General features: G+C 35.3%; 1 protein-coding gene across 4 annotated transcripts in view; it reads left to right on the forward strand.

Moving 5' to 3' along the window:
- Positions 1-25,936, forward strand: part of TRIM24 (tripartite motif containing 24) — a 95,823-nt gene extending 69,887 nt beyond the window's left edge. The window contains exons 9-19 of one of the 4 annotated variants that reach the window (XM_059171962.1): positions 2,433-2,701; positions 7,374-7,547; positions 10,907-11,080; positions 13,209-13,344; positions 14,778-14,850; positions 15,918-16,086; positions 17,928-18,256; positions 19,321-19,453; positions 20,533-20,607; positions 21,352-21,501; positions 22,321-25,936. In XM_059171962.1, the coding sequence (XP_059027945.1) occupies positions 2,433-2,701; positions 7,374-7,547; positions 10,907-11,080; positions 13,209-13,344; positions 14,778-14,850; positions 15,918-16,086; positions 17,928-18,256; positions 19,321-19,453; positions 20,533-20,607; positions 21,352-21,501; positions 22,321-22,530 (1,892 nt within the window). In that variant the 3' untranslated portion in view covers positions 22,531-25,936. The remainder of the gene's footprint in view (positions 1-2,432; positions 2,702-7,373; positions 7,548-10,906; positions 11,081-13,208; positions 13,345-14,777; positions 14,851-15,917; positions 16,087-17,927; positions 18,257-19,320; positions 19,454-20,532; positions 20,608-21,351; positions 21,502-22,320) is intronic. The other 3 variants (XM_059171963.1, XM_059171964.1, XM_059171965.1) reach the window with 3 other exon arrangements.
- The last annotated feature ends 322 nt before the right edge of the window (positions 25,937-26,258 follow it).

Below are 26,258 nucleotides of genomic sequence, written 5' to 3' on the forward strand. Positions count from 1 at the left end.
TATGATATGTTACTGAAAATGTATTCCCTTCTACCCCCAAAGAGTTTTTATTACCCTGTTTTGAAGACCTGGAATTTTGCTAGTTTTTTATTAATGTTATGTGTCTGCGTGACACATGCATGAATACAAATACACATGTAACTAAATGGATGATATGAACATCCTTTATATTGACCCACAGAGTAGACTTCGGGATTTAGAAGTTCTTTTTTCCATACAATCTTGTTTGTACTGTAGTTAGTAAAACTTTTGACTCGTGACTGCCATCAGTACAGGATTTTTTTACATTTGGAATGTTTTCTGATGAAATAGTATGTCTCCTATTGGCTTACTTACTCTTAATACCCAGTTATGACGTGCCTAAAGGTTCATTTGCTTGATCTTGCTAGGGAAGACTTCTCATTTTTAAATTCTGTCTTTTATGTAATAACTATATATTTTTAAACTTCCTAATTAGAGTGTAACATGCACACAGAAAAGTGCCCCAGTTTTAAGTATTAGAGCCCACCGAATAATCACAAAGGGAAACTATCATTTTTGGTCAGTTCACATACCTTCGCAGGCAGGTCAGCAGAAAGTAATTACTTTCATTTCCCTATATTATTTGCTAGTAGAAAAAGTCTTCACTTCTTTGCTTCTTAATTTCTCACAGGGAACCTATAGAAGTAGAAATTTAAGAATTCCCTATACATTCTTCATTCAACCACCAATGTATTCCCTTTGATGACAGTTTTTGGTCTCATTGACTATGTTTCGAAGACATCAAAGATAGTTACCCTTTCATTTCCTAGGCTAGATTCTGGGTAGGAAAGGAAGAAGTGGCTAGAAAGAGAGACAGTGCTGTCATAATATACCAAGAAAGAAAGCAATAAGCTTACACAGATCTCATCCATACAACAGAAGAACAAAAAGGATGGTGATAAGATGACCCCTGAGGCTTAGTTTCAAAGTGCATGCAGCAGTGTATTTATTATTGGTGGGTGACAGGCAACTGGAATCACACACGATCTCACCTCTATTACTAAAAAGAAGCATCTTAATACAAAGTGTGTTTATAAGTAACTATCTGTTATCCTACCCCACCAAACCACCGTACCTTTAGCTCTACAGAGAACCTATCCACATAAATAGTCATATACAGAAATATATGTACTTACAAGCATATTGCTTACACTATAAACCACATGATGTAGACGTAGGTAAAATTAAGAGTATGTGTGTAACTATACACACATAAGTGGATATAATTTTACATGAATCTGTATCAGCAAAAACAAAATAAAACAGCATCCCTATTTGTGAAGTTTGTGCAAATCCTGTATAAAAATTAAACAGTATCGTTTACTGTAAGACTTCTCAGAGCTATCATTTACAGTTGTATAAATTGTCATTTACAATGAAGTTTGTGTCTTAAATACTCTAACAAGGAGACAAGCTTTCCTAAACTTGTTTATCCATGGCTTCTGAGAAATAGAAGAGTACAAGGGAAAAATTGATCTAGGTGAATGTTCAGTAAATGTCTTAGTGAGTTTGGGTAAGTTGTTGAATCTCTCTGAACCCTTAGATCCCTTGTCCAAAGAAAGGACTTAAACAAGGATATGCATAGACTTACTATCATATTGCTTGCGTACAATGAGTATTTAATGAATGATAACCACATTTTTTTAGGATGTTTTTGCTTAGTAAATCAGAAACATTTGATTCTGTACTTTTGAAGAACTCAAGCTTTGGCCTTGTGCTTTAATCAGATCCAGTTAGAGGCACCTTTGAATTCTAAAAGTGTAACTGTAAGCCAGAGTATTGTCTCTCAGAGGACTGATGTAGTGTGCACTGTGAAGATATAAGGAACTTGAAAGGTTACGAATTGCTCATACTAGAGAATCAGAAATATATTGTGGGAATTTTAGAACCAGTGTGAGGTTTGCTTGTTTTGTTTTGATAAACATCAGCAGTTCTCAAGATACAGTATGAGGCTGTTTTAGGAGACCACAAGGACTCCCTTTTCCAACTACATGCCAGTCTGTGGCCAGATATTTTTCTTCAGATATTTCAGATATTTCAATCCAAAGTATAATGACAGATAATGCAAAAACAGAAGAGTTCAACTTTTAGGTGAAACATGTAGAGGAGACTTTTAAAATAATAAGACAATGACACTCCACTGATTTTTTTAAAAAATTATTTTTCATAAAAATATTATGAGTTTGTTATTTTTAAATGAATTGATAGGTAAAAAGTGCTTTTAATGGGTTCTAATATGGTAAAATTTGATTAGAACTTATATAAACAAAAGCTCTTTTGGGGCCTTCTATTTTTAAGAGTCTGAAGTGTTTCTGAGACCAAAAAATTTCTGGGCAATTTGAAGCTCAGCAAAAATAGCCTTATTTCACTATCAGAAAAACTTTACAACTTAACTTTTTCTCTTTGATTAGGTTCTTTAGTAATTGAAGATAAAGAGAGTCAGCCACAAATGCCTAAGCAGAATCCTGTTGTGGAACAGAATTCACAGCCACCAGGTGGTTTATCTTCAAACCAGTTATCCAAGTTTCCAACACAGATCAGCCTAGCTCAATTACGACTCCAGCATATGCAGCAACAGGTAATGGCTCAGAGGCAACAGGTGCAACGGAGGCCAGCACCTGTGGGTTTACCAAACCCTAGAATGCAGGGGCCCATCCAGCAACCTTCCATCTCTCATCAGGTAAATTTGGAAGCAGGCCTGTCCTAACTTAGATAATTATAGTACAATTGTATTCAGCATCTTTTAAAATAACCAAGACATCTATCATCTATGATATAAATATATGAATTTATAAAAATTTATCAAAGTATCCCTGATTTTACTCCTAGTTTTTGGTCTTTCTCAAAAAGGAATTAATGGTTTATTTAGCCAGTACAACTATTTTCATCTACTCTTTGTTCTCTTCAGTTATAACCGAGGATAAATGTTTGCATTCCTAACCAACTCCTGCCTATGGCTGACGATACAGTTGTGTATCTGTAACTCATCATTCCCATATTAGTGCTTCAGAATGATTTCTACTTCAGTTATCTGGTCTTTGCGGGGATGCAGTGTTTAGGAAAACTGCAGTGCGTCTTAGAAATTAGGGTAAAACGAAAGAGAAAAAGGCTGGGGAGTGGTTCACTAGAAATCTCCCTTCTTCAGACTCTGAGCAGGTATTCCATGAACATTCTTATTTTTGCTAGCTACAAAGTATTCCATTTACTTTTAATCTATTTTTGAAGATAAGTTTATATGCTCTGTTAAAGAGTTTTATCGTCCCGCTCAAGTGAGATCTGGATATGCTTAATAGTTTACTCAAGAATGTAAAGTCTGATTAATTCATACAAATGTTATTTTACAGTTACATTTATTTATTTGTACTCTTCTATTTGTAAGAAGGATTTGAAGTAGTATACTTTAAATGGATTGGCACAAAGGAATGAAATAGAACAAGGCTTAATAAGAATCAAAAGTGTGCAGAACTAGGTTAAGAATTCCTTTACTTGAGAACAAGACTTAGACGAGAAATTTTTTCACAACCAAAGAAAACAAGAAACAGATGTAATATCTATATTATTTGGTAAAAAGGAAACATGCCAGTTAACTAGGAAAGAACCTTTTAACTAGTATTTTTCCAGTGCTAAGAGGAATGTATAATGTGGTTCTTTATGAAAAAGTAATTAAGAATGGCATAATAATACTTTTTGTAGCAATTTTACAAAACAGGGAATTTGTCTTCATAGGGCTCTTACTTACCCTGAATGAAGTTATGGACATGTATAGATCCTGATTTTGTTAAGTTGCTTCTGTGAAGACCTAAAGCAATTTATTTCAGGCTTATGGCTTTCTAGTAATTTGATTAAGAAGGCATATCAAATCCAGGGGAATATTAATGTACCCAGTAGATTATTCCTCTAGAACTTTGTTTTAACTCATGTTTCACAGGAAGTAATTAACAAAGAATTTAAGACGTCTTTGGTGGGTGTTCCATGGGAAAAAACTTTGTACACTTTAGATACCAGGAGCACAACTGACAGAGTTGAAATTTTAAGAAAATTGAGGAATAATTTTATCATTACCTCTGCAGATTGATACAGTGCAGATAGACCTTAAAAAGTACCAAAATATTTGTAAAGATAAATCTGAAGAGAAGAGAGAGTTCAGTGCCTAATGCTAAGCATTTTCATGATTACTATTTATGTTAAGTGTCTGGGAGATTGAAAAGTGATTTTTATTTAAGTTTATTAACATGAAAAAAGATAAATTCATTATTTTTGTTAATTGCCTTTTCACTAAGAAGTAAGAAACTGAGGCATTTAGTAGATACTATGTCACTTGGTCCCTCTATCATTGTTATTTACAAGGAGTCACAAAGAAAATGACGTCTCAGCATTCGCCTACTTATCTCAGAAATTTGCTTTTGATCTTATTTTTTTCCTCTCTAGGATTTACTGCTGTATAATCTATATAATACACAATTTCTATTCTGAAACCTAGTTTTTCCTCATAGAAATAAAGTAATTTTTACATCTTTTGGTTGTTCCCTCACACAGTATTGTTTTTCTACTACTCTCAGTGACTCCTGAATCTTCTTTCACACCCATCTCTCATTTTTATGTGTTCTCTGCCAAATACTCATACATTTTTCACGCATCAGTCTGTCCTCCATAAGCTTTTACAGTGCTCTGCCCAGCTATATACTTAGTTTTCTACCAGTTTATTTACATATAAGTGTGGGAAGGTATCTGTCTATAAGGAGGTTGTGTGTGCCTCTGGCTTTGTGGGTATGTTCAAATCTCACCCTATATCTGTCCATAGGACACAGTTAAGTTTAAAGGACTGCTTATAAAAATTGCTTGCATGAGAGTTCCTTATTTCTTATTCCTTTGAATATTAGCCAGGTAATCTACATGGTTAAAGAGTTGTATGGTGCAGAGGTAAGACGGAACTAAGTGTTACAAACCTGGTAGACAGTGCATCTGTTTATTCAGCAATATGCAGTCTATTTCAGTGGACAGATCACACCTGGTTAGAGAGCACTGTCACCTGTTATTTTATACACACTCCACAGCAATGCTTCTCACTCCTGAGTCACATTTACTGCTGTGGAGATACTCTTGCTCATGTGTATACATTAATTTTCCTGAACAGTGAATAGATGTTAGAAGGACATCTGCTATCCTTCATGGTTATTATGCACAGTTGGGAACTACTGACCTAAAATACAGTCAAAACCTATAATCATAAAGGTACTTAGAGTGAGGGTGAAGATAATGGTGTTTATATGTCAGTTTGCTTAAGCGCTCAATTATCTCTCTTTTTTCTTTCTGTATCGTCCTTGCAAATTAGTTGATTCCATTTAATTAAAGTTGCACTGGTTTTGGTTTTTCTCTTATGAGCATAACTAGTTCCTAGTCCTATTCTTCAAAGTTGCCTCCCCTGTCTAACACAATCAACTATAACAGTTTAGGAGAGGGAAGAACACCTGACGTCTTACCAAACTGTGAGCTCTTTGAGGGCAGGGTTGACACCATTCTGACACCAGTTGCTCAGACTACGTTACTCTAGCGCCAAGTGTCGTTCCTTGACTGTATCAATGTGTAAATCTGAGTGTGGCTGTGAGAGTGGGGTAGCAAAGGACTAATGGAAGTTCCTTCATTGTCTCTTAAGGACCGTTTTGGATGATTTCCCACTCTTTAAAAAGATACCTCTTAGATAAATTAAGAACTTTTTCACTATTTCCACTGTAATTCCCCAGTTGTTTTCTGTTAACGTTTCTCTGCTACAGAACTCTTCAAGCCACAAAACTTGAAAAATCAAAGAGAATGGCTATGGCTTCAGGCTTATGCATCTGTACAGTTGTGACATTTTCTCTAATACTTTTCTCTTCTTCACCCACGGAATTTCCCTTGTATTGAAACAGTATCTAAATCTATTTTTGAGTCTGTAATTGCTGGCCACTCTTGAGAGTTGTTACCCAGTGCCAACTGATTTGTAAGAGTGGGGGGAAAGAAGTATTTACCCAGGAAAAGAGAGTAAATTCCACAAATGAGAAAGGAAAAGTAAAAATAGAGGGCAAAATTAGAGCTACCTTTTATAGCTCTCTCCATCGGAGGACCGAAAGTTAAGGTGCTGTTACTTCAGCCCTGTACATTTCACGTTTGTCCCCTTGTGAATATGGAGGTTAATACTTCCCCTTCTGAGAAGTTCTAATCACATACAGTTGAGAGAGCTAAAAATAAGTACTTGCTTTACAACAAATTGCCAACCATAGAATTGGTTCACCATGAGACTGCGACTGGCATATAAGGTTACCTTTTTCTAGAACACTGGTCTCAATTTCCAGGGCTAGCATTTCTGCACAAAGTAGGGTTGCCTTCCCAGCCCTTGCCCTATCGTATAACCCACCATTGTTGTCCTTGAAGCGTTTCCATTTGAAATCTATTTTCCTTTAGGGAAATTCATCCTCTCAGCTCTAATTAGTACCTTAATCCACCCCCAGCTACACACCAGCAGGTGTTTTGGTAATGACATAGCGGAGTAGATTTGGATGAAAGCTCTAGTGCTGCCTTTCACTAGCCGTGTGACCTTTTTCAAGTTCTCTAAGCTTTCTAATGTTTAGTGTCCTAATTTGTAAAATGAGGGGAAGATAATAATGAGGTAACTCATGTAAAATGCTAATCATAATGCCTGACATATGGTTTGACCTCAGTGAGATCTAAAACTCATTAATTTTTAAATGTTATTAATAACAACTATTTTCATAATTCATGATTTATTGGTTAGGAGTGCAGACCTTGGAGCCACAGTGCCTGAGTTCAAGTTCTAGCTTCATCTTTAATTATCTTCATTAATCTGGGGCAGGTTATTTAACTTCTCTATACCTCAGTTTCCTTTTCTCAAAAATGAAGAGAATTCCTACCTCATAGTATTGTTGGGAAGATTAAATGAGTTAACTCACATAAAGTCCTTAAAGCAGTACTTGGCATGTAACAGCTGCTCAGTAAATGCTAGCAATTACTATTCTACCATCACATTACTTGAGGACATCTGAAGAGGGCAGTTCTTTGCAAAATGTAATCATCAGAGACTTCGAAGTATACCAAACACAAATTTTCCCTACTTCCTTAACATGGCCTATGTCCAGTCCTTTTTTAACCTGCTTAAAGTTGGAAACCTTCCCCCAAGGCTCTTTCCTAATAAAACTTTTCACATAGTTATACACATTCTAGAAGGCTGCCTCTTTCCCCCATACCCATGCTATAGTGTTAATAAGTTATTCATCTGTGACAGAGGTGCTGTCTTTCTGTGAAAGATTTGTCTTTCAAGGGATGATTTTTACTAAATTGGTTTAATTTCTTTTTTCCAGCAGCCCCCTCCACGTTTGATAAATTTTCAGAATCACAGCCCCAAACCCAATGGACCAGTTCTTCCCCCACATCCTCAACAGCTGAGATATCCACCAAACCAGAACATACCACGACAAGCAATAAAGCCCAACCCACTACAGATGGCTTTTTTGGCTCAACAAGCTATAAAACAGGTATCCATATTTGCTTTCTTTGGCTTCTTGTTCTGCTTCTCTATTTTTAGATCACATTAAATTTATAGATAAAGCAATGAAGAGCAAGAGCAAGTCCCCCTGCCCCCTGGATTGATTGATTTGAGAGAGAGAAAGTGCATGAGTGGTGGGGAGGAGCAGAGGTAGGAGAGAGAATCCTCAGGCAGACTCCCTGATGAGTGTGGCTTCTGATGTGGGGCTCAATCCCAGGTCCCTGAGATTATGACCTGAGCTGAAACCAAGGGGTTGGATACTTAACTGACTGAGCCACCCAGGCACCACCGCCCTCCCTTTTTTTAAATAAATGTGAGTTACCAGGTTTTATTATACACAGACTAATAGAGACAAAGCTAAGAGAAAAGGTCTTGATTTGTAATTAACAAGAAAAATCAAGCCACTTATGTTGATACTGGAGTGAAGTCCCAGAATAATCAATGAGTCATAGTATGAATTTTGGCAATACTGATAGGTGTAGCTTTTAGCTGAATTCATTAAGACAGAAATATTCTAACAAATACAGGTTATATTTCTGCAAAAGAGAACGTAAATGAATCTTTAAGTTGTTATAAGGAGACTTCTTAAAAACAAACTTAAAGTTTTAATATGAGGTACATAAATATCTGATTAAGCTTAATATTTACAGTTATAAGTCCAATGAAGTTTAATATTTATATTCTTAATGCTTTGGATAAAATTATTTTTTAGATAAGACATTACTTTTTAATAAGTAAAAGTTCTCTTTGTCTTCTCTAAGAACTTGTGTCAGCAGTCTTTCCAGCTTAACACTTATAGATTGATTTCAGTTTTCAGGTTTTTTTGCCAAGACCAAATTAAGGAATATGCTATTTTCATAATTCTGTGATATTTGTTTAATCAAATGATCTGAAAATTCTGTTGTAAAAAGTACACACACTATAAGTGTGTGTGTGTATAATTAATTAGGCTTTATTGTAATACCACTAAATTTTCTTAAATAGTATTTTACAAAAATACTTTTATTTAAAAGTCATACCTCTATTTCATCAGTAAAGGGAGGTGCAAAGGGCCCAAACTACAGTTTAGCCTTAAACTTTCCTAATAATTTTGTGACCTTGTGCAAGCTTAATCTTTTAAATGTCATTTGCCCAAACTATGCATTGAGTACCTTGTAGAGTTGTGCTGAAAGTGAATGCTAACATATACAGAAACATCTAGCACATTCTGTGTATACAAATGTGTACTTTCCTTCTTCCCCATTTATTATTTTTAATGGGTAGACACACACTCTAAGAATGTTTTTTAAAATGTTTCCTGGTCAGAATGTAAACATGAACAAATAAATGAACAAACTAAGAGAATATAGATAGTGAGGAATTGGTTTTCAGTTGGTTAATGTAATAAACTGTAGCATACTTGCACGATGAGAATACTTTAACCTATTGAGAAAATGCGGTAATCTATATGTGATTATGTTATATGGGAAACGTTCTAGAATTTTTGTGGGGCATTACCTCATTTTCCTGGTTGTGTATCTGTTTTATCGTATGTGTGACATATATGATTTATATTTACATCATATGTATATGACATATATGTATGATATATATGTATATACATGATATATAAAAACCTGGAAAAATAAAAACATTATCTATAACTGTGATTATTCTGTGGAAGGGAAGGAGGATTAAGGTCCAGAGAAAAAGAAAAAGATGGATGATGGATGGATGGATGGATACATATGATGGGTAGGTGGTGAAGAGAGGACATTCACAGGTTTCTTTACACAGTATTTTCAGTAAAGAATATAAATTAGATTTTTCAAAATTGGAATGCTTTGACACTATCAGTCTTTATAGTGTAGTCTGTATATAAACCTTGTGTTTGGAGATCTTTTTTTCCCTTGCATAGTCTTGAGATGCCTCTCAGTTGATTTCCTTTTCTTTTATGTTTCATTGTTATATTATGAAAATTTTCAAACACAGCAAGTTGAAAAGTTGTATAGGAGACATATTGTTCTATTTGCCTTCTCATTTATTATTCCATATACCTATCTATTCATCCATCTACCAATCAGGTGTTTTTATTTTTTGACAGGTTTTGAAGTCATTTGTAGAGAGCATCATGTTTCACCTCTATACTTCTCATTCCTAGTATTCTCTGGATTAATGTATTTGTCTCAGCTTTAACTGAGATTTAACTTAAATAACAAAAATTTTCCTCCAGTGCTTGTTGAGGTTTGATTATCTGTTCATATTTAAGAAGTGGGTTAAAAAAAAAATCCTAAAAGCCTTGGGCTAGAGCTAACGTTTGATGATTGAGATTTCATGCTAGATTAAGGCTATGAGGCAGATTTATTGGGAGAATTCCGAGTGTTGCCATTTTTAAATGTTAGGCTGGCCCAGTTCCCAGAGGATCTTCCTGTCCTCCATCTTCAAGGGCCTGGCTGCTCCTTGAAGCCACACGGGTAAGAAGAATGGTAGGGTGCCAGTGGCAGAGTGTGAGGGAAGCTCAGCATTCAGTGTGAGTATGGTTTCTTAATCTTTGTTTTCAGTGCAGTACTTTTCTTCCTTCTCCTGAACCTGGTGCCTTTCAGTCAAATGACACTGTTTTACCTATTTTAGACAATAAACTTCCAGCCTTCATCTGTGGAGATGGAGGAAGTCCACATTATCTTGGGTAACTACAGGTAAAGAAGGAAAGGAACATGGGCTTTAGTGCTTCTTAAACAGACTCTCAGCAGATCTTCCTGTTTTCAGCCCCAGATTCACCTTTCATGCTTCTAATTTCCAAGCCCATAAGGGTTCTGCAGTATATATTGACTTCTCTGTTTTCTGCACTGCCAGCTTAGGTTTCAGCTTTAGCAAATTGACTAAATGATTTGCTGTTCGTCCATCTTCTTTACAGCTTCCAAAATGGGATTTCTGTCTTCTTTCCTATGTTCTTTGAGTCAAAATCCTTTTTTAAAAATTCCCCATAACCATTACTTTAGTTTCAGATGTGTCAGGTAGGGACTGAAGAAAATGTATGTGTTTAGCCCTCCATCTTTACCTCAAAGTTCCTGTCTATGTATGTATTCCTTTTGCAATATATATAAGCTTTCTGAGATGGGGTATTATGGTTTTCTGGTTTAAAAAAAATCAGTGCTTTTAATTTTTTTTATTTTTGGACAGGATTAATGATAATTTTATATATCTGTCCATCTCCTCCCCTTCCCCCTGCCTTTCAGTTGAAATTCTAGTTGAATTCAAATAGCAGAATGTATCTTCTACTTTGTTTTGTAACAGAGGAACAGGGATTAGTTGGACATTTTGTGTTTTGGCCTGCTGATAGACCACCTTTCTCCTCTCTCGCTACTGTAGTGGCAGATCAGCAGTGGGCAGGCTACCACATCAACTGCCAACAGCACATCCTCTACTCCTTCTAGTCCCACCATTACTAGTGCAGCAGGATATGATGCAAAGGCTTTCGGTTCACCTATGATTGATTTGAGCTCACCAGTGGGAGGTTCTTATAATCTTCCTTCTCTTCCAGATGTAAGTATACAGAAAATTTATACTAAGAATCTTTTGATAATTTTTAAGTGAACTTAGATCTGGTAAAAAGCCTTGAGTTAGTCAGATTATAGGTTGTGTGTTTGGTTTTAGAAGTCATTTTTATTCTTTAGAAATATAACAGGAGGAAAAATAAAAATGCTATAAGCATTTAAATATACTATGGAATATATTTCATGGCACTGCAGTTAAAGGTGTCTGTGAATGAATGATTACAGTGATGGAACAGGGAAAGCAGGGAAGTGGAGGATCTGAGAAGAGGTACTGGCAAGTTGAATTGCTGGAATGTGCTCTTTTAGAGTAAGGCTGGCAGGGGAGACTAGAATTGAAGACATCAGAAAGGTGGAGACAATTTTAACAATGGAAATGAAAACATTTCCTCCCAGATCATACTGGCCAGTGCAGAATTACCTCTGATTTATTTTATATTTAAATTAAATACATGCACTTGCTATTTTTGTAAATATGACTTTTTTAAAAATCTCCAAAGGCAGAAAATCCAACATTCTATAGACAGATCTCCAAGTATAAGTTGATACTTATTTTACCTTATCTTAACCCTGTAAGGTTAGAAAATTGTGACAGAAACATTACAAACTTAAAAGAAATATCTTGTCAGATTGTAAAATAATTTTTTAATTTTCATTTAGTTGGTTTTTCAAGTTATTGAGATCAACTAATACTTCAATGTTAATCTTACCAGAGTTTCTTAATTTTTAAAATAATGGTGTATACTTTAAATGGGTGAAGTACATGTATTTTTCATACTATGATACTTCCTATGTGGTACATAGCAAAGCTTCTTTTGTCTCATTCCTATAATTTTATTTTAGCTTTTAGGATTACCTTGCAATGTAAATAACTTTTCTTACATTAAGAGCCAGTAGATCCAGTCACATTGCAGTATGTTTTACACTCTGAAAAGTATTGGCCAAGGTATTGCCCAAGAAATATTAAACATAATTTAACATAAAGGTGTGCTTACTACCTACCCTAAAGAGGACCCACAGAAAGTAGAATTGTCCTTCTGCTCTTTTCTCTGCAGTCCTCAGGTACAGGTGACACTTTGTCTCCCAGGCTTGCTCGACTGAAATTCTTTATCTGAACCATAGAATAAAGAAGCTTTTTCTCAGTCCTCTCAAAGATGGTTCATAACTAGCACCATTCTAGATGGAAAGTTGAAAAGTAAATTTATCACACACAATCTGTGCCCTAGGACCATAAGACTTAAGCCCCTCATAGAATCCTGATTGAAAAGGGCTGGAACTATGTTAGAGAACTGAACTTGAACTCTAATCACAAAGACATTTTGGGGAAATAACTGGTCTATTTAAGTATGATAAGTATTTGCATCTAGAGAATTAAAGTCTTACTCAGTAGAAATTTATCAGTATTTTAACCAAGAAGTCAATTAAGAAAAAAGTGTTTCCTTTATACCTATTACATTAAATCAAGAATCTAGAGAGGATCCATTCTTCCTACCAAATAGTAGTAATGTACTTAAATGAGTTAGTGTTCTAGAAATGTGTGATGTGTGGGCCTACTTGATCTATGTAGTCATACCAGAGCACCAGTTCTCAGTGTGAGCCAAAGACAGTGGGGGTTGGGGGCTCCACAAGATCCTTCCTTTGTAAGGCCATATTTTCTTCATATTGTTCAACCAAAACCACACAGCACAACAGATTGTGTGCGGAAGCAGGTATAAGAATCTAGTTGGCTGTTAGTAAGCCAAATTAAAGAGGTTTGCTAACATGTAAAACTGCTATTTTTCTCATCACCTTTTTTTTTATTGACTACCATTTGTTATTTTTAAATAAGTATTTTTTGTTTCAATTTTGATGGGTTTGAATGACACATGATACTCTTATCTTTGCTGATAACTTCTGAACTACTATGTCCTCAGCATATTTACTAAGATGGAACATTAAGAAGAATGAAAGCTTTTTCAAGATTGTTTATGGGGAAAATATGCATCAGAACTTCTCAAATAGGATATTTACATATTTTATTATTTGATAGTAATTATACTATTAAACTTTTCTATTAAATTTAAAGTAGTTTTTAACTTGCAAAGTCAGGATGCCGTGAAATAAATTTCTTTTCTTATAAGATTGACTGTTCAAGTACTATTATGCTGGACAATATTGTGAGGAAAGATACTAGTATAGATCATGGCCAGCCAAGACCGCCCTCAAACAGAACCGTCCAGTCACCAAATTCATCAGTGCCATCTCCAGGCCTTGCAGGTAAAGTGGGCTTCTTTGGATTTTGTGAGTGTGTCCCATTTTTTAACTCTACTTGCAATGACCCCTATACCCCTTTTTGTTGGATGATTAAAATGAGTCTTGAGTTTTTGGCACTATTTAAAATTAATATACTTTCAAAGTGGGAAGCAAAGGTTAAACCTCTGTACCTTTCCAATTTCAATAAAACTTACAGGCATTAGAGCATTCCCAAGAGGAAATTAGTATTATACATTCTCTTTTTGATAAGTTTGCCTGTGTTGTGGTCTCTTTTGGGGTTTAAGTTGCCTAGGGTCCAAATTTAGCAGTGTCATTCACTTCTTTGGTGGTTTTGGTGGTTTTGTTATTTAATTAATGTTTACAAACTTTTTAACATACCTATTCATTTCCTTTAAAGCACTCTATACCTACCCCCAGAGACCTTGGCAAAATAGGTACTCTAGAACAAAATAAGGAAGGAGGAGAATTTCTCAGGTCATTCAGCAGTCACACAACAGTAATGAGGCAGTTACACAATTTAAAAGGAGATGCTTACTTAAAACATAAACTGGAAGAACACTGTTGGCAAAATATGGCAGAGAAAATGTTTAATTATAAAACAAGTTTGTACAAATAAATAAGGCAAGTACTCAGTATTGCCAGAGGACATGAGTAGATAATTCCCTGAAGAGGAAATACAAATAGCCAGTAACTTGGGGGATTAAGTCTCACTAGTGGTCATTAAAAATATCAAAACAAGACATAATTTCTAACTGTTGAAGTAGCAAAGACTTAAAATAGTGAAAATACTCATTGATAAGAATGTGAGAAGAGAATACTCCGATACATAGCTGGCGGGAATGTAAGTTGACAAAACATTTCTGTGAGCCATTTTTACAATATTACTAAAGCTAACATTTATCCATTGCTGACTCTGTGCTAGGCATTGGACAAAGTATCTTAAGGTCATTGCCTGTAGAATACTTGTTTCAGTATCTCCATTAATTGGTCTCTGTGTGGCTTTCTTACTTGGACTGCTTTTATATCAGCGCCTGCCACTTTTTATTGTCTTCTGTAGCTTTCACTGATGCTGGTGTCCTCACTGACATTTTACCATGGTTATTCTAACTTGGAACATTTGACAGTGTTTGGAAACATTTTTGGTTGTCACATCCTAGGTGGAAAATAGAGGGATACTGCTAAGCATCCTACAGTGCACAGAACCCCGCCCCCCCCCCCAAACAAAGAATTATCTGGCCTAAGATGCTAACAATAGGCTGAGACCCCTGTTAGTCTAAGGGAGTTAGACTTTGCTGGGAGTCCAACAACTGCTTACTGTTTTCTATTATTTAGTTGTGTTCCGGTTTCAATGTAGTATTATGTCAGCACATTCAATAGGAATTTAATACATAATTATTAACTCATTTTATGAATGTGAATGATTTCCTCTTCTTCAGGACCTGTTACCATGACTAGTGTACACCCACCAATACGTTCACCTAGTGCCTCCAGTGTTGGGAGCCGAGGAAGGTAAACTGACTCAACCTATATTCTCTCATATATAAATCTCCAGATAGATTTCTCTTGACTGTTGCTCCAACGTGCTCTTTTTTTGAACAGCTTCCTTTATTTTTAACTTTTAAATTAAAATGTTAATAATTATTATATATTAATTTGATAAACTAGTGGATCAAGTAAATAAAGTGCAGTTTTGTCTTTAAAGGTACAGAAATTGGGATGGGGGTTAATATGTTGAAAATAAGAAAATACATTTGACTTTGCCTAATAGCAAGGAAAATTTAAATGAAGTAGGTATCACATGCTGTACTATATAGGAATGTATATAAATACAAGCTTAGGGGGAAAAGAAACATTAACTTTATACTAACTTCAGTGTTCTTTTTTTAAAGCCAAACATTAATTCTGCCTTAAAATAAATGAACTCATAATAGTTGAAATTCTATCTCAGCTTACTGCTTTGCTCCTCTACTTCTTATACTTGCAAATTTCTCCTAGATAATGAACCCAGTTCTTAACTTGCCTAATCATATGGAAGAAGCATTCTCTGCAGAGAAAAAGGTTGCTTTTAATCCCCTAGAACACAGTGGCTATCTGTAAAAGGTTTTTGTCCCACTACACTTTTAAATAGCAAAACACCAATAATTTATGTCTCTAGTTAATTGTCTTCACACTTCGTGACAGTAAATCATTAATGGGAGTCCAGGGTCTCTGTCACTGAATAGAGAAGGAAATGGGACATGGGAAAGCCTAAAAAGAAGATGCTAGCTCTAAGATACTGAGTTTCAGTTGTAGAGCTTCAAAATATTGAAGCCAATTTTCTTTTAATTCAGATTTTATTTAAATGTATTTAAATGTCTTTCCAGAAGTATAATGTAACTATTTAGATAGGCTAATATATAAGACTTTTTATACATGAAGCAGTTGCTCTTCAGTTATATATCATTTATTGATAATGGAACATAGTAACCATTGCTGTGAAGATATAGCATTATTCCTAAAAGCAGTTGTTACACTTTGTCTTGAAATGTTTAAGGTGGCATTCTTTGATTTTTTTTCCCCCCCTTTCTTTCTTATAGTTCTGGCTCTTCCAGCAAGCCAGCAGGAGCGGATTCTACACACAGAGTCCCAGTGGTCATGTTGGAGCCAATCCGAATAAAACAGGAAAATAGTGGACCTCCGGAAAATTATGATTTTCCTGTTGTTATAGTGAAACAAGAATCAGATGAAGAATCTAGGCCTCAAAATGTAATTATATTAATTTGGGGAATATTATGCCTATTTGGGGGATAGGATGAAAGAAACTTTTAAATAGCAGATAGGAGATTATAATTTGTTATATTTGAAAACCAGGAAATAGTCAACCAGGGTCGAAAAATTTAAGGAACTCTCTCAGTAAATTAAAAGAAAAAGATGGATAAAAAACAGAAGAGTTTGAGAAATCAGAGGCTCAAACAAGGAGGTTGGGCATTTGAATAAAACAACATGGAAGATAACTGCCCAAAAAATAATACAAGGAAGCTTACTGTAACTGAAAAGTGTGATCATCTGAGTTGAAAGGACCCATCAAGTACCAGAACATTAAATGAAAAAAGGACACAAGTTACTACCATAAGTTTCAGAATACTGGGATTTCTAAAAGCCTCCACATGGAAAAAAAAACATACAAAGGAGCAGACATCATAATGGCACCAGGTCCTCAAAATGGACACTTGAATCTGAAAGATAGTAAGGAAATATCCAAATTGTGAAGGGGAAAATATTTCATAGCCAGAATTCTGTATCAATCATGCATAAAGATTAAATAAGCATTTTTTAGACATGTATGTAGGGTCTCAGAAATTTTAACTCTCATGCATTCATTCTCAGATATTTGAGAATATGCTTCATCAAACATGATTGAACCAAGAAAGAAGGCATAAGATCCCAGAAATGGGATCTAACACAGAAAAGAGTAGCTCCCAGTACAACAGCTTCTCTAGTACACCATGTAGCAGAGGACAGAAGACTTCACAGGGGTGTATGTAAAGGCAAAAATGTTTGGCAGTATTGAAAGGCATTTTATTGCCCTATGGAGTTTGTAAGAAAGACTTAGAGTTAGGACTAGAAAAGTAAGCAAATGAAAGGAAGGAAGGGAAGCAGGAACAATTGAACCATAGTAAAAACAAAAAGACGAAAGAGGAAGTGTAGTCATAGTACATTGTGTAGTTATGTAATGAGCAATATTTATAGTCCTAATTAGATAAACAGACACCTGTATTACACAAATTTGACTAAAAACGAGATCTGATCAGGATATAACCTGAATACACATTTAACCAAAAATTGAATTTTTCAGGATACTTAACCAGTGCAACAATGATAGTGACGTGGAATCAATGTTGGCCATAAAGTTACACTGGTACCTAACAACTTAAAAACAATTAAAAAATAAATAAATTGGTCCTTAATAAAGCTTAAGAGGGTGGCATGAATGGCATGTGTGTGTAGGGAGGGGATGGAGAGGCAGGAAAGATTAGAAAAATCTAATCTTCGATACTAAGGAATATATACATATGTTTAAAACTGAGCATGACCTGAGCTAAAGGCAGATGCCTAACTGACTGAGCCACCCAGGTGTCCCAAATTTAGATTCATCTTAGAATTATCAATGATTTCTGCAGAAGTGAAATTCTAGGATTTAAAGCACTGTACTTTTCTGTGAATGATAAAAATTCAACAGTAGGCATAGTTTGTCTGAGTATAATTTGAACTAATAGCTCAGTGTATTTACAATTCATATGGTTGACTCTCCACTACACACCTATTCTCCCATTTCTGTAGCTGTCAGCAAATAAAAAGAGATTTCTTATATTATCCACACTCCCATTCTGCTGATTGTGTATTTTGATGATAGTTTTTAGTAGAGGTTCATGTTTTTATCCCTGGGGACTCCTATAACAGCAATAAACCTGTCTCTTACATTTTTACTTCTTCATTACTTCCTTTGAAGTACCCAGGTGCCTATGAAAGAGGATTCTGCAGTCCAGAATTGTAATAGTACAAATAAAGTCAGTTTTGAGAAATAAGACCTATTCTTTCCATTGCAGGCCAACTACCCAAGAAGCATACTCACCTCCCTGCTCTTAAATAGCAGTCAGAGCTCTACCTCTGAGGAGTCTGTGCTAAGGTCAGATGCCCCTGATAGCACAGGAGATCAACCTGGACTTCACCAGGAAGGTTCCTCACATGGAAAGTCTGACTGGCTAGATGCCTCCCAGAAGTCACCCCTTCATGGTGGAGAGACCAGGAAAGAGGATGACCCCAATGAGGACTGGTGTGCAGTTTGTCAGAATGGAGGGGAACTCCTGTGCTGTGAGAAGTGTCCCAAAGTATTTCATCTTTCTTGTCATGTGCCCACTTTGGCAAATTTTCCAAGGTAAGATGGTATTTGCTTCCCTTTCCCACATTCTTTCACTTAAAGAACAATCCCTGATCATTGTAATGTAACATGAAACTTTAGAAATGTAAATAAAAGTCCACTTCACACAAATGCATACTCCAAAACCTTCAACATAGGGTTTTCAATACTCTGCTTCCCATTGCCTGTGCATCTCTCAAAAACCTAGACTGTTGGGACGCCTGGGTGGCTCAGTTCGTTAAGTGTCTGCTTTCCCCTCATGTCGTGATCCCAGGGTCCTAGGATCGAGTCCCACATCGGGCTCCTGGCTCAGCAGAGAGCTTGCTTCTTCCTCCCACTCTTGCTTGTACTCTCCCTCTCTGTTAAATGAATAAATAAAACCTTAAAAAAATTCTAAAAAAAAAAAAGAAAGAAACCTAGACTGTTAAGAAAGAAAAAAAAAAAATAGCCAGTCCTTCAAATTATTACAGGTTCTTAACCTAAAGAACAATGATCCTGGTACATAATAATTGCCAAAATACTCCATCATATTTGCCAAGCATTAAGCTGTATCATTTACAAATATGTCAAGTACATTTTCAAACCAGCCCTGTGCGATGCTGCTGCTGCTGCTGCTGATCATGATGACGATGACGACGAACAGCAGCCACTGGGCTGATCTCTTCAGTTCTTCAAAAGCTATATTTTTTAAATTTTAATTTTACGCTTAAAGTTGTAAGAATAGTACCAAGAACATTTCTTTTTCTTGAATCATTTTAGGGAAGATGCCAGTTTTGCCTCACATCAGCCATAAATTAATGTGTGTGTGTTTGTTTTATGTGTTTATTTCGCATATGTGTTTCATGCCTCTTTGACTAGACTAATATTTACGGCTTTGACCCTCGCGCTGTATTGCTGCTGAAAGGCTCTCCCAGCATGGTGCTATGTACACAGTAGTTATGCATGCAGTAAACCCTCAGTGATTACAGTTGATGCCCAACAAACAAATCTGTACCGTAGATGGTGGGGAGGAGGTGGGAAAGGGAGATGGTGAAGCGAGAAATGATGCAGTAGGAATTCAGAAGTACTTTATCCCCCAACAGTGGAGAATGGATTTGCACTTTCTGCAGAGACTTATCTAAACCAGAAGTTGAATATGATTGTGATGCTCCCAGTCACAACTCAGAAAAAAAGAAGACTGAAAACCTTGTTAAATTAACACCAATAGATAAAAGGGTAAGTTTTTTTTTCCCCCAACATTTCTAACATACATTGTTAGTTAAACAGGTTTGTTTTTGTTTTTGTTTTTGTTTTGGTTAGATGGGGATTATTGTAATGCCAGTGTGCCTTTCATTAGAGAAGTGTATATTCAATCAAATTTTACACTGGCCTCTTTTTCTTTAGTTTTTCTTTAAGAGTATAGGAATCTTGAATAATATAACTTACAACTTTTTCTGGTTAAAAATAATCACATTACTGCCTATACATTTTCTAGAAGCTTAAAAGACTGTACTGGAGCAAGGTAAAACATGTATCCTCTATGTGGTCAAGAATTGTAGTTTACCTTTAGTAAACTTGTTTTATTTCTCCTGTAAATAAATTTTCTTCCTAATTTGTTGAGAATCAGCAGGAAAGAGAAGGGCTTTTCTATTTACTCTTCCTGGAAATAGTTCCATTCTTTTACCAGATGGTACTGGGTTTATACCTCAAAGCCAACTAATATAGTTAAGTGTAATTGACATTTAAAGCTACTACACCAACACTTCTTTAGTAGTTAAAGAAGTTCTTTGCTAAAATATTGAGTAAAACAATCAGTATGAAAGTTACTGTGCAAGAGGGGGCCCAAACACACACTGCCAGTGCTACACAATAGTTACTGGGATTAAACCCTCAGCAGAGAAGTAACCAAGTGCCTGGATAGCACCATGTGCATTCAAAGAAGCAGCCTTAGGACTAGACACACCATAGAAAAGGGTCCCTCTGTGGATCTCTTAACATACATATACCCTTCTTTATTGACTATTAATAATCAGTATATAAATTAGAGAGATAATTGGAAATTTGTTTTTAGAAAGAGCTTTAGGTGGGTTTCATATGATACTGCTTTTTGTTCCTATAAGAACTGCTCTCCTATATCACATACAGCCCAAACAGTAGAATTCAGTAAATGACTGAAGAGATCAGAACTCTAAGTATTGATATATTTCTGGTATTCATCTGGTTTTAATTTTTATTGTATTTTGAGACCCATGGCATTGGTATTAAAAATAAGCTGTGACTTCATTATTTTACTATATTTTTATTTTTTTGCTCAGAAGTGTGAACGCCTACTTTTATTTCTTTACTGCCATGAAATGAGCCTGGCTTTTCAAGACCCAGTTCCTCTAACTGTAAGTATTAACATCATTTTGTGCATTTTTACATAGTTGGATGATTTTTGTTGTTGCTTTTTAGAGTGCACACTAGTGGGAGCAAGGGGGTGGTATAGGGAGAAAGAATCTTAAGCAGACTTCATGCCTAGTGCAGGGCTCAGTTTCATGACCCTGAGATCATTACCTGAGTCGAAATCAAGAGTTGGACCTCAGCCACCCAAGCACCCCACAGTAAGATGATTTTTCTAAACTTGATTTGTGAGAATGTGGTTTTTCTAGCATTCTGTGGTAGTTAGTTTCCTATATCTAATCCAAATCTTAAAGCTTTATTAACACAAATGGAATACTTTGATCTTGAATACACTTTGATGTTCACAAATTGGCCCCAAGCTTGTATTCATTTCTCATAAATTTTCATGTATTTTACCCACTACTCTCTGCAGTGATTTCTGTTAATCTCTTTCAAGAGGCTTAGGCATATAGCCTAAGCTATTGGGGAAAAACCTATAACTTAAGATAAATTCTTTGTACATATTTTGATTTACACAGGTCCAGACTTCAAGTACTAAGTAAATTTATAACAGTAGAGGAAGGGGTGTCTGTGTGTGTGTGTGTGTGGAGAGGGTGGTTTCTTTATCAGTGACAAAATAGTACACGGAAAAGCAATGAGAACAATCTGAATTTTATTTTCCTGCTTGCAAAATGTATTTAGGACTGGTAGAATTTAGTCTTTTTATTAAACCATCTCATTTATTTTGAAAGGTGCCTGATTATTACAGAATAATAAAAAATCCAATGGACTTGTCAACTATCAAAAAGAGACTACAAGAAGATTATTCCATGTACACAAAGCCTGAAGATTTTGTAGCTGATTTTAGATTGATCTTTCAAAACTGTGCCGAATTCAATGAGGTAAGAGGAAAAAGAAAAAAAAAAGGGAAGAAGAAAGAAATAAAAAACCACAGCAATGGGGAGGTAATATTAAACCAAACACTTTCTCAGCAAAAGAGATGAAGATCTATAATAGCATAAATTTCTAGAAGTTCACGTTTGTCAGGTAATGAAAGGTAATTAGGAAGACTATGTCCACATTCCTATTATTCCTTTTCAAAGGTTTCTTATATGGTACATGGAAATGCAAATTATAGCTGACAACTTGAAAACAATTTAGAAAATATTTTTATCTAGAAGCAGCCTTTGTTATTCCCACCTTTATTTCTTAAAATATGGCACTTCCAGACTAAAGTCTTCTTGATGCTGATCTTGAAATATTAAGGTTGTGGTCTAAATAGGTCTGGTATTTAAGTTTTCTCAGTTTTTGATCTGTCAGTTGATCTGAACATCTGTCAGACTTACAGACTTTTGTTGATGGTTTGTTTCTGTATTGGTTACTTGCTCCAGAGATCCATATTTCATTTAATTTGCTTTAAAAAACACCCGTTCTGTGATTCTGTGACTATGGCATCTCTTCGATAATCTCAATTTAGTAATACAGTCATATAGCTATCACTACCTTTAGAAAAATCCAGATGATTCCAAGCCTTTTTTTTACTTACTTGACCTTCTCTAGACTTTGCTAGCCCCAGACTATTACTTCCTTTATATCAGTGATGATGCATAAACATTTTCCCAAACTTGAGTTAAAAGAGAAAATGTGAGAAACATACTTTTTATTGACTGTCTGAAATATTGGTGTTTGTTTTTAATTCATGTTTTTATTTTTATCCACAGCCTGATTCAGAAGTAGCCAATGCTGGTATAAAACTTGAAAGCTATTTTGAAGAACTTCTAAAGAACCTTTATCCAGAAAAAAGGTTTCCTAAACTAGAATTCAGGAATGAATCAGAAGATAATAAATTTAGTGATGACTCAGATGATGACTTTGTACAGCCCCGGAAGAAACGCCTCAAAAGCATAGAGGAACGCCAGTTGCTTAAATAAGCAACACCATTGGTGTGTGCTGGTTTTTAGATTTTTTGGTTTTGTTTTTAAAAAACATTTTGTCGGTAATTTTAACATCATTACAAAAAGAGTTTGTGACCACTCTGATCTGTACGTTTTTGATGTTTACTAGATTTTGATTTCCTTAATAAACCATTTCTTTTAATCTTCTTATTAAGAACGAAAAAGAAGGGAAGTAAGGAAAGGAGTAAAAGGGAGTCGGAGAAGGGAGGCAGGAAGGAAGGGAGAAAGAAGCATCAACAACAAAAAGACATGCTTCCTACTTCTTGGATTTCAGAACTACAGTTGGAGTGATAGCAACTATAGAAAGGAAATAGAGTATGTATGAACTCTTAAGTTGAAAATTTAATGTGGTTTGGATGTGTGCATTAACCGATTTTTAGAAAATACCACTACCCATTAATTATGGCCCAACCATGAGTTTAGGTGTATGGTACTTAAGAACAGTACTCCGTGAACATGAGTGGTAATAAGAGTTCTATCCTAGAATGCTGACTGGTACAACAAAAAAGTAGATTAGATGCTATTAAGAAGGCACCTAACAGTATATCATGTAAGATGGCAACTGTATTAAAGAAAAAGCAGGAAAACAAATGTTTGATTTTTGTTTTGTTTTTCCCTTGTCTGTAGAGGTGTCTGGTATAGCAGGTGTTCAAAGCCATTTTTCGTACGTTTCTAAATATAACTTCTTCCACTGAAGAAGTAAGTGTACACGTTTAGTTTGCTGTGTGTGTCTGTGTGGTTTGTTGTTTGCTTTTTATCTGTGCAGGTGATCCTTTTATAACGACTCATTGTTTGCAGTATGGCTGTTAGTGGAACTACCGAGAACATAAAACTACAGCAGTGTGCGCCATGTTTGATGTGAGGATTCTTCAACATATACCCTGGGCACTAAATATAAGTTCCCCTAAAAGGGACTAGTTTTGTGGTTTTCATCTTTCTTTATAATTTGGAATAAAAATCTGTTCTGGAATTTGGGAGCAGGCAGTTGGAGGGAATTACAATGAAAATTTAATTTTTCCTGAAGCTTCTGTTTCCTATTTTTAAAAGTCAGTACCCGAAATTGAATCTTTTATCTTACTTGATTTTGAATTTCATTTTCATCCTCCCGATAGAGATACAAAAGACCAATCTTCTGAGAGTAAGCACAGTGCTAATGAGCCAGACCTCACTAGTTAAACTGACATTCATTTATTCCTTTCGCTTGTTCAGTGTCAAAGAAGGAAACTAAATTTAGAAGAAAAAAATTGTGCCAGTCTAACATTTGACAAAATATTTACACATAAAGTTTTTCAAAGTAACCTTTATAAAACATTAGTTGACTGAGGGAATTTTTCTCTTTAGGCTGATAGAATAAAAATAAGGCTGAGGTGAAAAAACCTTAATCTTCTTTGGATGGTTTCAACTTCCATGAATTACACCTAGAGTCCTTGCTTTTTTCCACAAGGCATTACTTCTTAAAATGGACAATTTGAAAATATCCTGGGGCTAGTTCATTGTTTTCATCATTGTTGTTAAAGATAAAATAGAAAACTTAGGAACAATAGCTTCTTGTCGTAGACTTAGGTCTTGTCGATAATATGTCAATTACTTATTAATGGTTAAGAAGTCTTAATCACTTTTCCAAATATGGGTTTCAGAATAGTTGTTGTATTGTGAATATGTGTTAGACATTTATTCTCCAAAGTCTGAACAAATTTTAATACCAGTGCATATCCCATTTAATTTTTTTTTCTCTCTAGCATTTTTAGCACAGCAGCTGTGGAGGTTTTGCTAGTAAGTTTATTGTTATCTCAGAATTCTCTTCTTCTGACCATTTGTTCTTCCATACTTGTTTCCCAAGTTAAAACAGCAACACATAAATTTTGAGGAGGGTACAAAGGGAAATAGCACTTAAGGGAGAAAAATATGTATATATAATTTCTTAAATGCATCTGAGCCAGAATTTCTTCTATTGTGCCCAAAACTTTCATTGTTACATTTAGTCATCATAATCTTTTAAAAACAGTATTTCACCTTTACTTTTTTTTTTTTTTTTCTGATTGAAAGGTAGTGTTAAGAACCATCTTTCCTATAATCACACATAATATAAATTACATTAAAACTAGTATTTCTCTCTCCAAACAACCTTTTCATAATGGTCTTTATTAAAGTCCTGTGACCTTATTAACAAGCACCTGTGTCTGGGTGGATCCCAGTTTAGTAGCTCTTATGAGGTGAGCCTCACCCATAGTTCAGTGTGATTCAAACAACCTTGACCTAAACTTAAAACACTCCAGTGTTTACCTCTGATCAAAAACTCCAGATTTCCTTCTAGATTTGGAACCACGGCCCAGTGTCATAGATGTAAGACCCTGTAATACTAGATGTGATAACATGATGACACCTTTGGCCAGAGCTTGTGAATTGAACAGACCATGTGGGAGCTAGGATTTATCTAATTCTGGCTCATCAAAAGCTTTTGCACGTATCAAGCATCTGATATTTTTGGCTTAAGGAAATAATGTATTCAGAATACATTTGGACATGAGCATCTGGCAATGCAGTTATTTTGTCCTTTCAATTAATAGGCCTTGCTTGTCTTCTCTGAGTGGAGGGGTAAGAAGTCGGATGTGCTAAAAGGAAAATGCCCTCTTGGTAGTTTTACTTGCTTTTCCAAGCTAAAGAACAGGCTCCACATTTTACTCCTACGCCATAGGATAAATGCAGTATAACTTAGGAATACTTCAAAAAGATTCACTCCACAATCAGAAGGGTGAGTATACAGTTGATTGCTCCATTTATGAATTTGCATTTCAAATTTCTATGTTGTTACGGTGCTTAAACTTTCAAATTAGGGTTCCATAAACAGACTAGTTAGAAATGAAAGGAGGAACCCTTCCTTTTGCTGAGGCCTGATCCATAAATTGTGAATCCCTAAAGTTGCTACATGTGAGCAAAAGGTTTGTAGGTGTAAATAAAAGATGTGCTTATTTTCTGTTATGAATGAGAGAAATTGATCTGATTGGTTATTATGGACATGACTATGAGTTGGACCATCTACTTTCTTATGGAAGCCCTCCTTTTAAGTAAAATGTACATATTTTTTAAAGTATTTTGTAACCTCATGTAAATTAATAGTTGATATCTTTTTACATATATTGCCCTTTCCTCTTGGGTGTGAATTTAGTTAAGTCATAGTTCACAAAGTGGTAGCTCGTGTTCCTTAGTGAGAATCATGCTGGCCAGTCAGACCACCAGTTATTTTCCCCACAAAGATTCGCTTATTGTGAAGGACCTCATAGGCAGCCGTCTTTGTTGTTTGGTGTTTTGTTTTGTTTTGTTTTAATTTGGGGGGGAGGGGCAATTGGTGCTTTGATTTTTAATAAAAATTAGCTTTGATGGATTTTAACTGTGAATGTTTTACCACAAGGAATTTTAATGGAAAAATTACACTATGTCATTCAGTAGAATCTTAACTAGTTTGAGTCTCTCTTCGTTACTGCCTTTGTGTGTTCCTCTAAAGAAGTGATGCATATAGGAATGAGCTACTAGTCTGTAAATAAGAAAACTTTCTTAAAAATTCTAACATGTATTTCATGAGCCTTATAAGCAAAAAGTAATTTTACAAACAGGAAGGAAGGGGGTGATAACTTTAGTTGCTGATTCCCACCCCCCTCAAAGTAGGAAAACGAAAGATGTCATAAAAAATTTTTCCTTGTCTAAAA

Source organism: Mustela lutreola, chromosome 4 (assembly GCF_030435805.1).
Source record: "Mustela lutreola isolate mMusLut2 chromosome 4, mMusLut2.pri, whole genome shotgun sequence".
Classification (NCBI taxonomy): domain Eukaryota; kingdom Metazoa; phylum Chordata; class Mammalia; order Carnivora; family Mustelidae; genus Mustela; species Mustela lutreola.